At 41.5% G+C, this 16,665-nt stretch overlaps 1 protein-coding gene across 2 annotated transcripts in view; it reads right to left on the reverse strand.

The window, feature by feature from the left end:
- Window positions 1–238: 238 nt before the first annotated feature.
- The window catches only part of LOC128646058 (cytochrome b5), a 168,281-nt gene continuing 151,854 nt past the window's right edge, over window positions 239–16,665 (reverse strand). For both annotated transcript variants that reach the window (XM_053699481.1, XM_053699480.1), the window contains 2 exons: window positions 2,226–2,260; window positions 239–767 (listed from right to left, as the gene is read on the reverse strand). In XM_053699481.1, the coding sequence (XP_053555456.1) occupies window positions 677–767; window positions 2,226–2,260 (126 nt within the window). In that variant the 3' untranslated portion in view covers window positions 239–676. The remainder of the gene's footprint in view (window positions 768–2,225; window positions 2,261–16,665) is intronic.

Here is a 16,665-nt window from a genome sequence, read left to right on the forward strand (position 1 = left end):
GCTAACAAAGCTGCGAAATGCACAGGGCTAAGGGGTGAATGCCTCGAAACGTCACTACATAATAAAGAGTGTGGTTTAAATCCAGTGAGTGTCATACCAATAGTCATTATCTTCCATTTTTTTAGATTGTACTTGGAGCAATATGAAACACCTGTAATTATTGTAGTGTGTTCTGACAGTAAAATAAATCTGATAAAAAAATTAAAAAAGATAGAGTTATTCACACAAAACAAGCAGGTTGGGCTTAAAACACTGTACAATTTTTACTTAGTTGATTAAACCACGTCTATCCACCAGACACAGGGACAAAGCTTTTTTTCCAAGCAAAACAATTATGGAAATAATCCGTATTCTCCATCTTAAAGGTGAATGATAAAATAATAAGTAGAAGGTTATAAAAAGATGACATAAGACATGCTTCTTGACACATTTCAGCAGTGATGTTCTATTAAATAGTCCCATAAGAGTATATGTAGATAAAACAGCAATATGCTCATGGCATGGATAAAAGGACTTGGTCACAAAAGATAAAATGAGAAGATTCCCATCAGAAGTTGTGCGTTTCTGTGGCAGAGGCATGGAAAGAAATGCCCCTATGTTTTGTGTGTGAATCCTGCTCATTTTCATTGAGTGTGAAGACACTTGCAGGTTGCAGCCCCAGAAAGATACCTTGTTCTCAAGAGGATCGGCTGTCTGCAGTGTAAAAGCGATACATAAAAGCAAGAACCAGCACCGCAACTGCAGGGATAAGCCAGTTTGAGAGAGAGCTGTTGGGAAACAGGCAAATTATTACAAATAGTAAAAAAATAAAAACAAAAAAATAAAAACATTTTCACCATAAGGTTTTCAAGAAAAAAATACAAAGTTACGATGATTGTCTACACATAACAGGGTCTTGGAATAAAAATAAAATACATACACTGTTAGGATGTCAGATGATTCTGCCTTCAAAGCAACAATACTGAGAGCATGATGTACTCTACTGCAAATTAATTTTAGAACTAATGACGAACACAAACTAGTGAACTTCTACAAAATATCTTAGACTTTGCTTAACAGTATTTATTAAACAATGAAGGTGCATGCATTATATATATATATATATATATAAACAAGCCGGCACTCACTGGTCTGCAAACTATTGCCAGCTTGTGTTTTATCATTGAATATTATTTGCACGCACCATGTCTTCTAGAAGGATTTTTTTTCTTATGGGCTTTGCACCCAAGCTCATCTGGAGTTTACTGAAGTCCCTGAAACCAAATGCAACTGTCTGTGAGTGTTGGTGAGCACCCAGGACTATGAGTTTTGCCAGTGGCATGGGAAGTGTACCCATTCCAGTTTGGGAGTGCAGCCTATTTCTGTGGTATATATGTGTTTTGCGTGTATTATAAAAAGGGTGAATCTTTCCCATTATACTCCATTGCATAAAGCTGCCATAGGGACTTCCCATACTCTTTTCAGAAACAATATTACATTTCACCTGCCTCTTCGGATTGCAGGACAATGCAAAAAGAATGTTAAAGTGTCCATAGCATGTTCATGGAGTCCTGTATGGGAATAAAGGTAGTGGTCTACTGCAGCTGTATGTGCCTAGCGGATGAACATGTGGGAGTACAACCACAAATCCCCTACACTCCAGAGATCAGCAAATATCCCTTTTATTTAAGATTGGTCTCTATAGACGTTAATCCATATTTTAAATCAAACATTTGTAATTATCAAAATAAAATGTATATTTTGTTATTAGGGCACATAACTGTGAAAAACTGCCACACAAATCACGAGTCAAGACTAAGACATCTACATATTTGGTAGTCTAGGGCAGTGTTTTTCAACCAGTGTGCCGTGGCACACTAGTGTGCCGTGAGAGATCCTCAGGTGTGCCGCGGCGGACTGACAACAGTGTGACATATTTTTTAAACTTTGCTTGTTTTTTTACTCCCAGTGCAGGGGTAGTTTGTAGGAGGCATGGCATAACAGCACAATACATACAGTATGTGTGTGTTTGCGTGTATGTGTATATATATATATATATATATATGCTGTATTAGGCTACAATGTGTGATTTTTTTTACATTTTGGGATGGTGGTGTGCCACATGATTTTTTAATGTAAAAAAGTGTGCCAAGGCAAAAAAAAAGGTTAAAAACCACTAGTCTAGGGGGTCAAACAACACAACAGTTGTAAATATAAGATTCTACTATCTTAGGCAATCACATTACCTTGCTGAACTGGAAGAGGTCGTGATCAGAGCATCCTAAAAGGAAGACAAGTCATTAATACCTTATCTTGCTTATGCATGGGCATTTATATTTAAAAAGGGACAGTCTTCTACAGAATTTTTATTGTTTAAAAAAAAAAGAGATAATCCATTTTATCACCCATTCCGCAGTTTTGCATAACCAACACGGTTGTATTAATACACTTTTTACCTCTGTGATTATCTTGTTTCTTAGCCCTCTGCAGACTGCCCCTTATCTTAGTTCTTTTGACAAACATGCATTTCAGCCAATCAAAGCTGGCTATTAAATAACTCCACGGGAGTGAGCATAATGTTAACTATAAAACACACATGAACCAACAGTGGCTAACTGTCAAAAAGTCAAATAAGAGATAAGAGGCAGTTCAACAGCTTTGAAATTAGCATATGTGCCTACCTAGGTTTAGCTTTCCATAAAGAATACCAACAGAGCAAAGCAAATTTGATGATAAAAGTAAATTGGAAAGTTGTTTAAAATTACATGCCCTATCTGAATCATGAAAGTTTAATTTTGGCTAGACTGTACCTTTAAATGTGCGTAGACAGTTAATAATATAAAATAGGCTCTAGCAATTAAAGAAACACCACATTAACCCCCCCCCCCGTTAAATTTAGGATACATCAGTTGCGCCAAATGTCCCTGAGCCATTCTTGAAGGGCAGAATCCCTGAGAAAGCTCTCTCTCTCCCACACAGTACTGAAGTTAAAACCAGCCCAGGGCAGTTACACAAGATGTGGGAGAAGAAGGAAAAGGGCAAAACAACAGTACCAAAAAATAACAAACAGTAATTAAAAGCATTTCTAATTAGAAAGTCGGAAATCATATTTAATCTTTCAAGGCACGCTGCCAAATAATATTCTGGGTGCATGTTAGGAAGACAAGCTGAGAGCAGTGTTACTTCATTTGTTTATAATAATTACTGCCAGATACAGAAGCTAGGATGAGTATCAATACGCCCAGTATCTGCCACTGATCACCTTACTCCTCATTCACAGAGAAGAAATATATCTTCAGATTGTATATTAATAGGAGAATTAAGCTGCAAAAGGAAAATGATCTGATGTATTAGTATTTCATTATTGCACTATTTCTTGCATATAGCTACGTGTTTAAAATTGTTTGTTAAACACACAGTTAAAATCAGCTTCAGAATAGCATAGCACTGCTGGTAGCTAGCTGAATACATCTGGGTGAGCCAACGAAAAGAGGCATATGCGTGGTATCCACCAATCACCAGCTAGGTTTGAACAGAGATTTCAAGAGAAACAATAGAGGTCTCAAACTTGCAAGTTCTGTCTGGACCATGATAATTTAATTTTGGCTGTTCATGGTCCTTTAAAGAATTGGTTTTAAGACAGACAGAGCAGATATCTGTCCCTTTAGAGAACTAGCTGACAGACCTTTCTCCAAACCCTCTTGGAGAAAGGAAAGAATCCTAGGAATTTTGATTTTACTCCAAGAGAATCCCTTGATTCGCACCAACGGATATATTTTTGCCATATCTTATGGTAAATTTTCCTAGTCACAGGTTTTCTGGCTTGAACCAGAGTATCTATAACTGAAATCTGATAACCCACGCTTAGATAGAATCAAGGCGTTCAATTTCCATGCAGTCAGTTGCAGAGAGACTAGGATTTGGATGTTCGAATGGACCTTGTACTAGAAGATCCTGTCTCAAAAGGTAAGCTTCCATGGTGGAGCCGATGACATATTCACCAGGTCTGCATACCAAGTCCTGCGTTGGCCACGTAGGAGCTATTAGGATCACCGAGGGCCTTCTCCTGTTTGATCCTGGCTACCAGCCTGGGAAGGAGAGGGAACGGTGGAAACACATAAGCTAGATTGAACGACCAAGGCGCCACTATTGCATCCACCAGTGTCGCCCTGGGATCCCTGGATCTGGACCCGTATCGAGGATACTTTGAAGTTTCTGACGAGACGCCATCAGATCCCATATCTGGAGTGCCTCATAGTTGATTTAACTGGGGCAAAGACCTCCGGGTGGAGTTCCCACTCCCCCGGATGGAAAGTCTGACGACTCAAATAATCCGCCTCCCAGTTGTCTACCCCTGGGGATGTGGATTGCAGATAGGTGGCAGGAGTGATCCTCCACCCATTTGATGATCTTGGGATACCTCTGTCATCGCCAAGGAACTCTTTGTTCCCCCCTGATGATTGATGTACGCTACAGTCGTCATGTTGTCCGACTGAAATCTTATGAATCTGGCCTTCGCTAGGTGAGGCCAGGCCAGAAGCGCATTGAATATCGCTCTCAGTTCCAAAATGTTTATCGGGAGAAGGGACTCTTCCAGAGACCATCAGACCCTGAGCTTTCAGGGAGTTCCCAGACCGCGCCCCAGCCTAAGAGACTGGCGTCGGTCATGACGATGACCCACTCTGGTCTGCGGAAACTCAATTCCCTGAGACAGGTGATCCTGAGTCAACCACCAGCGGAGGAGTCTCTGGTTACCTGATCTACTTGAATCTGGGGAGACAAGTCTGCATAATCCCCATTCCACTGTTTGAGCATGCACAGTTGCAATGGTCTTAGATGAATTCGAGCAAAAGAACCACGTCCATTGCTGCAACCATTAGTTCCTAATACCTCCATGCACTGAGCAATGGAAGGCTGAGGAATAGATTGAAGAACTTGACAAGCGTTTAGAAGTTTTAATTTTCTGACCTTTGTCAGAAAAATCTTAATTTCTACAGAATCTATTATTGTTCCCAGAAAGGGAACCCTTTGTAGACGGGGACAGGGAACTCTTTTCTAACGTTCACCTTCCACCCGTGAGACCTGAGAAAAGCTAATACAATGTCTGTATGAGCCCTTGATCTGGAAAGGGACGACGCTTGGATTAGGATGTCCGTCTAAGTAAGGTGCTACTGCAATGCCCCCTCGGTCTTAGAACCGCTAGTAGGGACCCTATCACCTTTGTGCAAATTCTGGTGAGCAGTGGCTAGAACCGAACGGAAGAGCCACAAACTGGTAATGTTTGTCCAGAAAGGCGAACCTTAGGAACTGATGATGATCTTTGGTGGATAGGAATATGTAGGTACGCATCCTTTAAGTCCACGGTAGTCATGTATTGACCCTCCTGGATTGTTGGTAAAATCGTTCGAATGGTTTCCATTTTGAATGATGGAACTCTGAGGAATTTGTTTAGAATTTTTAAAATCCAGAATTGGCCTGAAAGATTCCCTCTTTTTTGGGAACTACGAAAAGGTTTGAGTAAAACCCCAGACCTTGTTCCGCTGTGGAACTGGGTGTGATCACTCCCATCTTTAATAGGTCTCCTAACGCAATGTAAGAATGCCTGTCTCTTTATCTGGTCTGAAGATAAGCGAGACATGTGGAACCTTCCCCTTGGAAGATACCCCTGAGAGACTATTTCTAGTGCCCAGGGATCCGGAACATCTCTTGCCCAAGCCTGAGCAAAGAGAGAAAGTCTGCCCCCTACTAGATCCGTCCCGGATCGGGGGGCTACCCCTTCATGCTGTCTTGGTAGCAGCAGCATGCTTCTTGGCCTGTTTACCCTTGTTCCAGCCTTGCATGGGTTTCCATGCTGGTTTAGGCTGGGGAAGCATTACCCTCTTGTCTAGAGGCTGCAGAGTTAGGAGACGGTCCGTTCCTGAAATTGCGAAAGGAACGAAAATTAGATTTGTTCTTAGCCTTGAAAGGCCTATCCTGTGGGAGGGCATGGCCCTTTCCCCCAGTGATGTCTGAAATAATCTCCTTCAATTCTGGCCCAAAAAGGGTCTTACCCTTGAAAGGAATATTAAGCAGTTTTGTTCTTGGACGAACACATCCGCCACCAAGATTTTAGCCAAAGCCGCTCTGCACGCCACACTATAGCAAAACCTGAATTTTTCGCCGCTAATTTAGCCAATTGAAAAGCGGCATCTAAAATAAAGGAATTAGCCAAACTTTAGTGCATGAATTCTGTCCATGACTTCCTCATATGGAGTCTCCTTATGGAGCGAATTTTCTAGTTCCTCGAACCAAAAAGACGCCGCCGTGGTGACAGGAATAATGCACGAAATTGGTTGGAGAAGGAAACCTTGCTGAACAAATATCTTTTTAAGCAATCCTTCAATTTTTTTATCCATAGGATCTTTGAAAGCACAAACTGTCCTCATATGGGAATAGTTGTGCGCTTGGCCAACGTAGAAACTGCCCCCTCAACCTTAGGGACTGTTTGCCATGCGTCCCTTCTGGGGTCGAACAATGGGGAACATTTCTTAAATATAGGAGGTGGGACAAAAGGTATACCTGGCTTCTCCCACTCCTTGGTCACTAAGTCCGCCACCCTCTTGGGTATCGGAAAGGCATCAGCGTGCACAGGGACCTCTAGGAATTTGTCCATTTTGCACAATTTCCCTGGAATCACCAAAGAGTCACAATCATCAAGAGTAGTTAGCAGCCTCCTAAGCAGGGCGCGAGATGTTCTAACTTAAATTTAAATGCCACGATATCATGCTCTGCCTGCTGAGAAACTTTTCCTGTATCAGAAATTTCTCCCTCAAGACAGACCCTCCCTCACTGCAATTCAGACTGGTGTGAGGGTTTATACAGATAAATTATCGTCAGCGCTCACCTTGCTCATCCTCTGTATTTAAAACTGAGCAATCACGCTTTCTGGGAAATGCTGGCAGTTTGGATAAAAGATTTGCTATAGAATTATCCATTACTGCAGTTAATTGCTGCATAGTAACAAGCATTGGCAGCGCTAGATGTACTAGGTGTCGCCTGCACCGGGGCAAAACTGGTGTTGACACAGAAGGAGAGGATGATGAACTATCCCCACTACCTTCATTTAAAGAATCATCTTGGCAACCTTATTAAATGTGACAGTACTGTCCTTACTTTGTTTGGCACGCCATGGCACAATTTGAACATACATTTAAAAGGGGGAACCACCTTGGCCTCCATACACACAGAACATATGCTATCTGAAAGGTATAGACATGTTAGACCAGACTTTGGCAGGCTATTAATGCAATAAACCGTTTTAAACAAAACCGTTACCTGTCTCTTTAAATAATAAAAAGAACACACTTTATTTCTGAATGTTTTGAAAAAACTATGGAGGAAATATCCGATCTTTACAAATTTGCACCCTAGTGTCTTATTGCTTTGAAAGTATTGCACACCAAATTAAAGTCTCTAACCCCTTAAATGAGCAAACCGGAGCTAATTGTTCAATTTACCAGTTTAAACCCACTACAGTCCCTGCCACAGCCTTTGCTGCGGCTTTTACCTTCCTTGGGGGTTATTCACCACAGAAATAAGCCTTCTTGAAATCGTTTTTATGGCCACAGGACCCTCTCACATGAAGCTGCATGCACTGCTTCCAAAAAATGAGGCCTCCTCCCTCTGCATACCAGAGTGAAGGGGCCTTCCTGAGTAGATTAGGTGTCTAAACAACTGCCAGGCGTAATAAAATCGTTCCCAAAGGTGTTTCAAAGTCACAAAACACTCCAAAAGTCATATAAATAATATATAAATCAATCGATTCAGCCCACAATAGTGTCAACCAGTATAGAGCCCATTTATAAGCCTTCATTCTGTTATGAGTCTAAGAAAATGGCTTACCGATCCCATAAGGGAAAATGACAGTCTTCTAGCATTACTATGTCTTGTTAGAAAAGAGACTAGTCATACCTGGAGCAAAAAAGTCTGCAAACTGTTCCCCCCAACTGAAGTTCTCTGGTTTCAACAGTCCTGCGTGGGAACAGCAATGGATTTTAGTTACTGTTGCTAAAATCATACTCCTCTTAACAGAACTCTTCATCACTTTCTGTTGTAGAGTAAATAGTACAAACCGGCTTTATTTTAAAATAACAAACTCTTGATAGAAGAAATAAAACTACAACTAACACCACATACTCTTTACCATCCCCGTGGAGATGCTACTTGTTCAGAGCAGGCAAAGAGAATGACTGGGGGGCGGAGCCAGAGGGGGGACTATATGGACAGCTCTTGCTGTGTGCTCTCTTTGCCATTTCCTGTAGGGGAAGAGAATATCCCACAAGTAAGGATGAAGCCGTGGACCGGACACACCAATGTAGGAGAAATTGTATTCTCTACCTGAATCATGCTAGAAATATTTTGGGTTAGTGTCCCTTTAAAAGGGATGTTAAACAGTTTGTTTCATTGTTGTAATAAAAAAAAACTAAGCAGTGAGATATACTTATAGTGAATGTCAACCCTAGCATTTCACAAACACTAGGATTGACTGTTGAAACAAACAAATAAAGGGGACTTTCATTCATGAAGTATAAAATACTTCATGCAGAAAACATAATTTATGCTTACCTGATAAATTCCTTTCTCCTGTAGTGTAGTCAGTCCACGGGTCATCATTACTTCTGGGATATTAACTCCTCCCCAACAGGAAGTGCAAGAGGATCACCCAATCAGAGCTGCTATATAGCTCCTCCCCTCTACGTCACACCCAGTCATTCGACCAAGAACCAAACGAGAAAGGAGAAACTATAGGGTGCAGTGGTGACTGGAGTATAATTTAAAAATTTAGACCTGCCATAAAAACAGGGCGGGCCGTGGACTGACTACACTACAGGAGAAAGGAATTTATCAGGTAAGCATAAATTATGTTTTCTCCTGTTAAGTGTAGTCAGTCCACGGGTCAGTCATTACTTCTGGATACCAATTACTCAAAGCTAAAGTACACGTATGACGGGAGGGACAGGCAGGATCTTTATACGGAAGGGACCACTGCCTGAAGAACCTTTCTCCCAAAAAACAGCCTCCGAAGAAGCAAAAGTGTCAAATTTTGTAAAATTTTAAAAAGTATGAAGAGAAACCAAGTTGCAGCCTTGCAAATCTGTTCAACAGATGCCTCATTCTTAAGGCCCAAGTGGAAGCCACAGCTCTAGGTAGAATGAGCTGTAATTCTTTCAGAGGCTGCTGTCCTGCAGTCTCATAGGCTAAACGTATTATTCTACGAATCCAAAAAGAGAGAGAGGTAGGCAGAAGCTTTTTGACCTCTCCTCTGTCCAGAATAAACGACAAACAGGGGAAGAAGTTTGTGCGAAAATCTTTAGGTTGCCTGTAAATAAAATTTCAGGGCACGGACTACATCTAGATTGTGCAGAAGTCTTTCCTTCTTTGAAGAAGGGTTAGGACCACAATGATGGAACAACAATCTCTTGATTGATATTCTTGTTAGTGACAACCTTAGGTAGAACCCAGGTTTAGTACGCAGAACTACCTTAGCTGAATGAAAAATCAGATACGGAGAATCACAATGTAAGGCAGATAACTCAGAGGACTCTACGAGCCGAGGAAATAGCCATTAAAAACAGAACTTTCCAAGATAACAATTTAATATCAATGGAATTAAGGGGTTCAAACGGTAACACCCCTGTAAAACGTTAAGAACTAAATTTAAGCTCCATGGGGAGCAACAGTTTTAAGCACAGGCTTAATCCTGGCCAAAGCCTGCAGAAAGCCTGAATGTCTGGAACTTCTGACAGGACGTTTGTGTAAAAGAATGGACAGAGCTGAGATCTGTCCCTTCAAGGAACTAGCAGATAAACCCTTTTCTAAACCCTCTTGTAGAAAAGACAATATCCTAGGAATCCTAACCTTACTCCATGAGTAACTCTTGGATTCGCACCAATGTAAGTATTTACGCCATATTTTATGGTAAATCTTTCTGGTAACAGGTTTCCTAGCCTGTATTAGGGTATCAATTACTGACTCCGAAAATCCACGCTTTGATAAAATCAAGCGTTCAATTTCCAAGCAGTCAGCTTCAGAGAAATTAGATTTTGATGTTTGAAAGGACCCTGAATTAGAAGGTCCTGGTCTCAGAGGCAGAGACCAAGGTGGACAGGATGACATGTCCACTAGATCTGCATACCAGGTCCTGCGTGGCCCACGCAGGCGCTATTAGAATCACCGATGCTCTCTCCTGTTTGTCCTGGCAATCAATCGAGGAAGCATCGGGAAGGGTGGAAACACATAGGCCATCCCGAAGGTCCAAGGTGCTGTCAAAGCATCTACCAGGACCGCTCCCGGGTCCCTGGACCTGGACCCGTAACAAGGGAGCTTGGCGTTCTGGCGAGACGCCATGAGATCTATCTCTGGTTTGCCCCAAAGTCAAAGTATTTGGGCAAAGACCTCCGGATGAAGTTCCCACTCCCCCCGGATGAAAAGTCTGACGACTTAGGAAATCCGCCTCCCAGTTCTCCACTCAGGAAATGTGGATCGCTGACAGGTGGCAAGAGTGAGACTCTGCCCAGCGAATTATCTTTGATACTTCCATCATCGCTAGGGAGCTTCTTGTCCTCCTTGATGGTTGATGTAAGCTACAGTCGTGATGTTGTCCGACTGAAACCTGATGAACCCCCGAGTTGTTAACTGAGGCCAAGGCCAGAAGGGCATTGAGAACTGCTCTCAATTCCAGAATGTTTATTGGAAGGAGACTCTCCTCCTGAGTCCATGATCCCTGAGCCTTCAGGGAATTCCAGACAGCGCCCCAACCTAGTAGGCTGGCGTCTGTTGTTACAATTGTCCAATCTGGTCTGCTGAATGGCATCCCCCTGGACAGATGTGCCGAGAAAGCCACCATAGAAGAGAATTTCTGGTCTCTTGAACCAGATTCAGAGTAGGGGGACAAATCTGAGTAATCCCCATTCCACTGACTTAGCATGCACAATTGCAGAGGCCTGAGATGTAGGCGTGCAAAGGGAACTATGTCCATTGCCGCTACCATTAAGCTGATCACCTCCATGCATGAGCCACTGACGGGTGTTGAATGGAATGAAGGACACGGCAAGCATCGTGAAGCTTATTAACCTGCCTTCTGTCAGGTAGATCTTCATTTCTACATAATCTATAAGAGTCCCCAAGAAGGGAACTCTTGTGAGTGGAAAGAGAGAACTTTTTCTCTTCGTTCACCTTCCACCCATGCGACCTTAGAAAAGCCAGTACTAACTCTGTATGAGACTTGGCAGTTTGAAAGCTTGACGCTTGTATCAGAATGTCGTCTAGGTACGGAGCCAACGAAATTCCTCGCGGTCTTAGTACCGCCAGAAGAGCGCCCAGAACCTTTGTGAAGATTCTTGGAGCTGTAGCCAATCCGAATGGAAGAGCTACAAACTGGTAATGCCTGTCTAGGAAGGCAAACCTTAGATACCGGTAATGATCTTTGTGAATCGGTATGTGAAGGTAAGCGTCCTTTAAATCCACTGTGGTCATGTACTGACCCTTTTGGATCATGGGTAAGATTGTCCGGATAGTTTCCATTTTGAACAATGGAAATCTTAGGAATTTGTTTAGGATCTTAAATCCAATATTGGTCTGAAGGTTCCCTCTTTTTGGGAACCACAAACAGATTTGAGTAAAACCCTTGTCCGTGTTCCGACCGCGGAACTGGGTGGATCACTCCCATTAGTAAAAGGTCTTGTACACAGCGTAGAAACGCCTCTTTCTTTATCTGGTTTGTTGACAACCTTGAAAGGTGAAATCTCCCTTGTGGAGGGAGAAGCTTGAAGTCCAGAAGATATCCCTGAGATATGATCTCCACGCCCAGGGATCCTGACATCTCTTGCCCAAGCCTGGCGAAGAGAGAGAGTCTGCCCCCCACTAGATCCGTTTCCGGATCGGGGGCCCTCACTTCATGCTGTCTTAGGGGCAGCAGCAGGTTTTCTGGCCTGCTTGCCCTTGTTCCAGGACTGGTTAGGTTTCCAGCCTTGTCTGTAGCGAGCAACAGTTCCTTCCTGTTTTGGAGCAGAGGAAGTTGATGCTGCTCCTGCCTTGAAGTTACGAAAGGCACGAAAATTAGACTGTCTAGCCCTTGGTTTGGCTCTGTCTTGAGGCAGGGCATGGCCTTACCTCCCGTAATATCAGCGATAATTTCTTTCAAACCGGGCCCGAATAATGTCTGCCCCTTGAAAGGTATGTTAAGTAATTTAGATTTAGAAGTTACATCAGCTGACCAGGATATTAGCCACAGCGCTCTGCGCGCCTGAATGGCAAATCCGGAATTCTTGGCCGTAAGTTTAGTTAAATGTACTACGGCATCAGAAATAAATGAATTAGCTAGCTTAAGGGTTTTAAGCTTGTGTGTAATCTCATCTAATGGAGCTGAGTCAAGGGTCTCTTCCAGAGACTCAAACCAAAATGCTGCCGCAGCCGTGACAGGCGCAATGCATGCAAGGGGTTGCAATATAAAACCTTGTTGAACAAACATTTTCTTAAGGTAACCCTCTAACTTTTATCCATTGGATCTGAAAAAGCACAGCTATCCTCCACCGGGATAGTGGTACGCTTAGCTAAAGTAGAAACTGCTCCCTCCACCTTAGGGACCCGTTTGCCATAAGTCCCCGTGTGGTGGCGTCTATTGGAAACATTTTTCTGAATATAGGAGGGGGTGAGAAGGCACACCGGGTCTATCCCACTCCTTAGTAACAATTTCAGTAAGTCCTCTTAGGTATAGGAAAAACGTCAGTACTCGTCTGGTACCGCAAAATATTTATCCAACCTACACATTTTCTCTGGTATTGCAACTGTGTTACAATCATTCAGAGCCCGCTAACACCTCCCCTATTAATACACGAGGTTTTCCAGCTTAAACTTAAAATTTGAAATGTCTGAATCCAGTTTATTTGGATCAGATCCCGTCACCCGCAGAATGAAGCTCTCCGGTCCTCATGTTCTGCAAATTGTGACGCAGTATCTGACATGGCCCTAATATTATCAGCGCACTCTGTTCTCACTCCAGAGTGATCTCGCTTACCTCTAAGTTCTGGAAATTTAGACAAAACTTCAGTCATAACATTAGCCATGTCCTGTAGTGTGATTTGTAATGGCCGCCCTGAAGTACTCGGCGTTACAATATCACGCACCTCCCGAGCGGGAGATGCAGGTACTGACACGTGAGGCAAGTTAGTCGGCATAACTTCCCCCTCGTTGTTTGGTGAATGATGTTCAATTTGTACAGAATGACTTTTATTTAAAGTAGCATCAATACAATTAGTACATAAATTTCTATTGGGCTCCACCTTGGCTTTTGCACATATAGCACAGAGATATTCCTCTGAGTCAGACATGTTTAACAAACTAGCAATTAAACTAGCAAGCTTGGAAATACTTTTCACTCAATTACAAGTAATAAGAAAAACGCACTGTGCCTTTAAGAAGCACAGAAAAAAAACTATGACAGTTGAATAACAATGAACCGGAGAAATTATAAAAACCAAATTTTTCCCGGTAAAGGCATAAATTTTAGCAAAGGATTGCCCCCATTAGCAATGGATAACTAACCCTTAATAGCAGAAAAAAATGTACAAAATATAAACGTTTTTTATCACAGTCAAAGCACAATCTCACAGGTCTGCTGTGAGTGATTACTTCCCTCAAAATAATTTTTGAAGACCCTTGAGCTCTGTAGAGACGATCCGGATCATGCAGGGAGAGAAACAGACTTTTGACTGAATTTCTGATGCGTAGCAAAAGCGCCAAAATAGGCCCCTCCCCCTCACACACAGCAGTGAGGGAAGTTCAGTAAACTGTCTTAAATTAAAATAAACGACAGCCAAGTGGAAAAACAGTGCCCAAAACAATTTTTCACCCAGTACCCTCAGATAATTAAACGATTTAGCATGCCAGAAAAAACGTTTAAAATCAAATAACATGAAATGTCATTAAACAGCCTGTTGCTAGACGTTCCCACTGCAAGTTAGGCTAAAAGTTATATGCATATAGTATTATTCCAGTGAAGCCATTCCCCAGAATACTGAAGTGTAAACATATATACATAACAGCCTGATACCAGTTGCTACTACTGCATTTAAGGCTGAACTTACATTATATCGGTATTGGCAGTATTTCTCAGTCAATTCCATTCCTCAGAAAATAATATACTGCAACATACCTCTTTGCAGGTGAACCTGCCCGCTGTCCCCTGATCTGAAGTTACCTCACTCCTCAGAATGGCAGAGAACAGCAAAATGAATCTTAGCTACGCCGGCTAAAATCATTCCAAAAACTCAGGTAATTCTTCTTCAAATTCTACCTGAGAAGGAACAACACACTCCGGTGCTGTTTTAAAATAACAAACTTTTGATTGAAGATATAAAAACTAAGTATAATCACCACAGTCCTCTTCACACATCCTATCTATTAGTTGGGTGCAAGAGAATGACTGGGTGTGACGTAGAGGGGAGGAGCTATATAGCAGCTCTGCTTGGGTGATCTTGCACTTCCTGTTGGGGAGGAGTTAATAGCCCAGAAGTAATGATGACCCGTGGACTGACTACACTGTAACAGGAGAAAGCTCCTTTATTTGTTTCAAGCGATCGCCGATCTGAGCTACTACAGCAGCACAGGGCAGATCGATGCTTTGCTTTAGAGGTGACTTTTTCACCTCTTAGTAGGGTGACCATATTGCCGCTTTAAAAAGGGACACATGAAAAATACATATGTCAAGGTTCTTATACAAAACAGCCCTGACATATGTATTTTTCATATGTGTCCATTTTTAAAGCGGCAATATAGTCACCATACCTCTTAGCAAATAGCCGTGCGGTAAATCCGGCTCCCATGGGCGTAGAGAGCCAACAGATTCTGCAGCGCTATACATAAAGGAGCTTTCTGTATGAAGTATCTTATACTTCATTATACTGCATGATCTTATACTTCAATAGTCAATCCTAGCATTTGTGAAACGCTAGGGTTGACTTTCACTGCAATAAATATGTACTATTCATCATTATTTAAGGATTGTACCTTTTATTTCTTATTTTTAACTTAATTTGTGCAGGGTCAATTACTTCCTGTCACAGCCCAACAAGGAGGCTGTGGTCTCCACAAGAAGGCTTATCTATCTTGATGTCATAAATCTTCTAGAGTAACTCAATTTGGTTTACTATTCAGATCATGCTAGAGCACTGGTTTTCAAACCCATCCTCAGGCCTCCCTAACAGGTCAGATTTTCAGGATTACCTTGGGTGAGAGCAGGGTAATAACCATGTTTACTAATCAGCTGATTATTTCACCTGTGCTCCAGTTCAGATATCCTAAAAATCTGGCCTATTAGGGAGGTCTGAGGAGAGGTTTGAAAACCAGTGATCTAGAGAGACAGTAAGTCTATTTTGCTTATACTCAGTAGAGGCCGAATGCAACTTAAAGTGATGGTAAATTAAACAGTATTGCAACATCTCAGTGGTAAATATAAGCTATTCTAAGGCATAACCGCTAAGTTTTGCGGTCCCACCTGCTTCTACCTTTGCAGTGATGTACATATTGACAAGTTTTTTTGCATAGTGCCATATGGCAAATAAAATAATTGGCCAACGTCACAGAAAGCAAAAATGTCCTTTTAACGGAGACAACCGAGCGGGGTAATAAAATAAGGAAAATAAAGTAATATAATAAGAAAAACAGTAGATTTTCCAGATTACCTTGGATGATGCAGGTAAAATAACCAGGTTTACTAATCATCTGATTATTTCACCTGTGCTCTAGTTCAGATATCCTCAAAATCTGGCCTGTTAGGGAGGTATGAGGACAGGTTTGAAAACCAGTGCTCTAAAGCAATGATTGCTTGATATGTGCAAGAGCTCATTTATCTCTGTTCCTAATTGGCCACAGCATTATGGATATGATAGATACACAAAAGCGTTTTTGCTTACAAAATGGCAGTTTAAATGCCTCTAAAACAGTTAAGAGCGGACATGCACACCAACAAATGGGGGTGCTGAGTTTAGATCTTTTCAAGTTGATTTAAATCACGACTGAAATCACTAGTCAGTAAGACCAATATAAATCAATTTAAATCATGGTTTTCATTTTTAGAATAATAAGTTATCAGATTTTTCCAGTTATATCAGAACGTTACTGATTTGGTTATATATCATTAGATATGCATAGTTAGATCATTAAAATGAATGAAATTATTTGGAGGTGAACTATCTCCAGTTTAATTGGTAAATCATATTTGCTCAATTTTTCACCTGAACTTTATTGGAAAGAGAAAAATAATGATTAAATTAATAATCACAATTTAAATAGTTTAACTTAACTAAAACACTAACATTATTTTTCATTTTTAATGCTTGCCCCTTCCTCCTCACACTTAGGTCCTTGTGCAGATCTACTGTATTCAACTCCAAACAAACTTCTATTAAGTAAGCTTCTTGAAACTTAGTATGGGTTGATTCTGTGTACATAGATTTGCAGGGGAGCAATTATATTAAAGGAACAGTAAAGTCAAATTAAACTTTCGTGATTCAGAAAGAACATTTTTTTTACATCTTCCAATTGACTTCTTTTATTTAATTTGCTTTGTTCTCTTGGTGTCCACTGTTGAAAAGCCTGCATAGGTAGACTAAGAAGCAATGGACTACTGTGAGCTAGCTGCTAGTCACT

The sequence above is a fragment of the Bombina bombina genome, chromosome 1, assembly GCF_027579735.1.
Source record: "Bombina bombina isolate aBomBom1 chromosome 1, aBomBom1.pri, whole genome shotgun sequence".
In the NCBI taxonomy this organism is placed as follows: Eukaryota; Metazoa; Chordata; class Amphibia; order Anura; family Bombinatoridae; genus Bombina; species Bombina bombina.